The sequence below is a fragment of the Olea europaea genome, unplaced genomic scaffold, assembly GCF_002742605.1.
Source record: "Olea europaea var. sylvestris unplaced genomic scaffold, O_europaea_v1 scaffold3988, whole genome shotgun sequence".
NCBI classification, from domain to species: Eukaryota; Viridiplantae; Streptophyta; class Magnoliopsida; order Lamiales; family Oleaceae; genus Olea; species Olea europaea.
In genome coordinates this window covers 1-4657 of record NW_019259468.1, presented here as the reverse complement: position 1 = coordinate 4657, position 4657 = coordinate 1, and the positions used below count along the sequence as shown (strand labels likewise).

General features: G+C 39.2%; 1 protein-coding gene across 1 annotated transcript; it reads left to right on the top strand.

Annotated features, from left to right (window-relative positions):
* Positions 1–640: 640 nt before the first annotated feature.
* On the top strand, positions 641–3279 carry LOC111387319 (eukaryotic translation initiation factor 4B3-like). The gene is made up of 2 exons (XM_023011873.1): positions 641–1908; positions 2949–3279. Exons 1-2 carry the CDS (start codon positions 797–799, stop codon positions 3031–3033), a joined length of 1197 nt encoding a protein of 398 aa, XP_022867641.1. The 5' UTR covers positions 641–796; the 3' UTR covers positions 3034–3279.
* The last annotated feature ends 1378 nt before the right edge of the window (positions 3280–4657 follow it).

Genomic DNA, 4657 nt, shown 5'->3' with positions numbered 1-4657 from the left:
TATTTCAATAGCTGCTATTTATAGAGTTATGATCGATGTGATCGTCGTTAGATCGAAACATGTGGCCTCATCCCCTTAACCGGAGCCTTGGATCGCTCTTTGTCATACATTAATTACATTGAAAAATGATCAGCAGCCTTACACTCTAAACTGGCATTTTTAACACTTACTAATAGAACACATTGCATCAATCATTCCCACAAATACTCTTTAGATCCGCTTTAAAGACAGCAATTGCTTCAACTCAAAGAGAGAGCTTTAGATGAGCAGAGGTCCGGCCAAAAAAGAGAGTACTTTAGCAAGCGACTTCAGATGGAAATAGTGTTTCGGCTTAAGAAGCAGCTTGTTCTCTTTCTTTATTTTGAACTTGTCAACCATTAGATATTTGCATATATTGCTTTCATGTGATTTCCACTGAGAGCTTCGAATATGAGACGTGACAACATGTATTAGCAGATATGTTACTTTAAACTAACCAATATCTTAATGATGTTTGTGAAACGTTGAATCAATTTGGGAAAAAAAAGAAAAAGAAAAGAATAAATCACTCGTACGCTTATTGTGTGGTGAACGTTGTCTTTCCTTAATTCTCACAAAATCACCCTACACCGTCGAATATATCCTTATCAGATCAAATACTGACACCGTTGGATCAAATCCAGAAGTGCGTGTGTGTGTTCTTTAGTATATATAATCAAATCCTTCGCTTCCGACGAACGCAAATAATCACAAAACCTATCTTCCATACACGGACGCCTTTGCGCAAGTTCTAGAGGGAGGAGAGAGAGAAGCAAAAATGGCGGCAACAGTGAGCGCGTGGACTAAACCCGGCGCATGGGCTTTGGATTCGGAGGAGAATGAGTCGGAGCTCGTCCAAGAACACAAACAAGATTATGTGAACGACAACTCAAGCGGCGGCGGTGATACAGCGGATTTTCCATCCTTGGCGGCGGCAGCCTCCACCAAGACCAAGAAGAAGAAGCCCCAAACTCTGTCCCTTCAGGAATTCGCAACTTACAAGCCTTCTCAGCCGATCCTTGCCAAGGGACTAACCGCCGATGAAATGATGACCCTTCCCACCGGCCCTACTCAGCGCTCTCCTGAGGAGCTTGATCGTAATAAGCTAGGCGGCGGTTTCAAATCCTATGGCTCTTACAACGAACGGTCGTCAAGGTATGAGCAGCAGCGTCGCCAGGGAAGTTCTAATAGGGACTCGAACGGGGAGTTTGGGACTTCGCGTGACGAGACCGATAATTGGGCTGCGGGAAAGAAATCAACGGTTGGTAATGGATTCGAGAGACGGGAGAGAGGAGAAAGAGGAGGGTTTTTCTCGGGCTCGCAGTTCAGGGCTGATGAATCTGATAATTGGGGTTCCAATAAGGCTTTTGTGCCGTCTGAACCTCGAAGATATGATAGAAGAGGGGGCTTTGGATTGGAGTCCAATAACGGTGGTGCAGATACAGATAATTGGGTAAAGAGGAAGGAAGATTGCCCAAAAAATGGTGGAGCATTTGATAGTTTGAGGGAAAGAAGAGGGAGCGTTGAATCCACCGGTGGAGATTCTGAGGCATGGGGGAGGAAAATAGAGGATGGGAGCGGTGGTATTGGTGGCAGGCCGAGGTTAAATTTGCAACCAAGGACACTGCCTGTGGGTGAGGGGCCGAAGGGTGAGAATACAGTGAAGTCAAAGGGTAATAATCCGTTTGGAGAGGCAAGGCCAAGGGAAGAGGTTTTGAAGGAGAAGGGGCAAGATTGGAAGGAAATTGATGAGAAGCTCGAGACTACGAAAATAAAGGAGGTTGGTACTGAGTCCCCCGATGGCCAGGCAGTCGGGAAGAGAAGTTTTCGGAGACAGCCGGAGGAGAGAACCTGGAAGAAGCCGGAGTCTGCTGATTATCGTCTCCATAGGTTGGTAAATTAGGTTCTGAAATTTACATGAATCGTGAAAAATACTGTCTTTTGATTAAGAATTGAATGGTTTGAAATGTTAATAGTTTGATTGAATTGGTTTCTTACTTTAATTTGGCTATTGTTGAAAGTACTTGTCCTTGATGAAATGCGTGAATATCTTTTTGTGTATGTTAAATTCCTAAAAAACTGACATTATCTTTGGCCTTACTGAATCATTGGTTTTGGTTGTTCCGAATCATTTGTTGGAAAATTGGGACTTTCCCAGAACTTGCAGCTGTAAACAGAGAAACATATAGTAAGTTATATCTCAGTGGTTATCTTCAAATTATGGTGTTTTAAATTGGAGCCTTCGGTCTTGCTCTAACCTCTGCTTTCCTGTACTTTCTTCAAGCACAAACAACTTGTGCTTTCTTTTTAGGGAAGTTATATATTTGCTCGGACCTTTTATCTGGTATGAGTTTGCTCTATTACATTCAAATTGGTAATCCTATATAATTTGTGGTCGTGATATAATATGCAACTTCAATTCTTTTCTTTCTAATTATACCACTTTGTTCACCATATGAACTCCATCAATAACTTGTATCATATTTTCCTGTCTATTTATGTCACCTCTCCTTTTCTATTTTTTCCGAATGGACATTCATTACACTGATTCTGCTATTCAGTTTTTGTTCATTTTCAGTTCATTTTGTCTTTTCCTTTTTCTTTTTGGCCTTTTTGGTTAGAATGAACGAGGCTTCTAAGACCTTTCTTACATTGTGCTGTATATGCCGGATTGAAGAGACCCACTTGTGTGTTATTGTAGACTATAGTGTTTGCTCGCGCCTGAAGGCATGCTTATGGTTGAATACATTTTTGCATTGATGTTTAGCTAATTTTTTGTTTAAATGGATATATTTTATGCTTTTTATTATGGCAGGAGAGGTAATAAATGATTTTGTTATGTTGAACAAAATTTTGTGTATTGACATTACTACGAACCTTGTATTCATGTTCTTAATGCCGTTATAATTATTATTACCTTCTATAAATAGTGCTGAGGGAACTGAAAATGAAGCTGCTGAGGAAACTGAAAATGGATCTGCTGAAGATAGCGATATGATGCTGCCGTTGCAGTAAAGGGAAAGCAGTGATGGGGGCATTACGTCTTGATCGAGATTTCAAATTTATTGTTTCTGTCCAAGAGTTTTGTTCAATAAAGTTATTTTGATGCACAACATAAGAGTCATTTTTGGTAGATTTACAGGTAGGGAACATTTTTAAGGCCTAATAGTCTTGTTTGTACTTGGTATTACGACCATGATACTGCTCTTTCTGTTTTTCAAGCCGATAGACGCGATGTTATGGAGTTTTATGGGTTCATTATACGTTTGCTATATTGCTAGGCTCTGTGGACTGTCGATGTAATATTAGGTCTCGTTTGGTACACATTAATGTAAAAAGAAGAATTAAAAGTATAGTCGTTACGAGTCCCACACAAAAAATATAAAGTCAAATATGGTGGTTTCATGTGATGGATAACGATTATATTTTTCATTTTAATGAGAAAATGATGGAAAACAAAAGGGGGTTTAACGTAACTAACTTGGTTATCTGCCCCCTCATAATTAAGCTTTTTAGAACTATATGCACCATTCGAATGGGATTATACAAAAATAGCAAAGTGGAAAAGCTTTTCAATGACGCAAAGTGGTACAACAGCGTTCATTATTTCAACTTCAAAAATATTCAGTCTTGACAATAACTCTATTTTCCTTTTTCTGTTTAAAGAATTAGTTTGTACCGACTTAGAGTCCGTTCGACTGTGTTTTTTTTATTTTGCTTTTGTTTTTTATAGAACTTTTTGAGATAGTTACTTTAGGTTAGTTTCTTTTAAAAACACTTCCAGTAATAAAAAAATATTTTTAGAAAATTATTGAAGACATGCTCAGAAGTAATTTCTTTATCTTAGAAGTACTGTTTTGCCTTTCATCCTANGACCAACTTATAAGGTCTTAGATTACTTCTCTTAACAATGTTGACCTTTAACATGGAACCACAAATCTTAACGACATGTAGATGTTATAGTAACTAGCATTGTTTTTTTGTGAACAATGCAAAGATGGCCAAATATCCCTTTATGATTATCCTTTATATGGTAACATCGACATGTTTTTGTTGCATTTTTCCATTTCTCAATGGCATAAAGTTGATTATTGATTTGTTTAGATTAGAAGTCAATAAGCTGAAAACAATGTGCAAGAATTAAGGTGCAAATGGCATGTCCAGGCGGTGATGGGCAATTTAATGTGGAGAGAAGAAACAACAAATTGGTTGGGAAACTATGCCATGAAATTCGACGGTGCGCCAGATTTAAATTGTTATGAGCTGGTTTTGAGCAACGGGCAAGGATCTGGTGGGGGCCGGCTGCCTGTCCAGCTAGTTATCTAAGATTGATTTTCAGGATGTTTGACATGGAAATGTACATTGGTTCCCTCGCTTTCTCAGCCTGCACAGTTTATCCCCTTCTGCCCAAGATCCTATATCCCGGTACTTGCACCAGTCACACATTCTGATCCTCCACCTGTAAAGCTTCCACCACCAACGTCACAAAATGGACTTGAAATGGGCCATTCAAAAGTGTTGTTAGCTACTCCAATCAAAGGCTTAAACTTTTTCAAGCACAATTTAGAATCTTGACTTACTTGGAACCTGTTTACCAATCGTTTAGTTACACGTGCTATCATCTAGAGTGCTAAGCCCC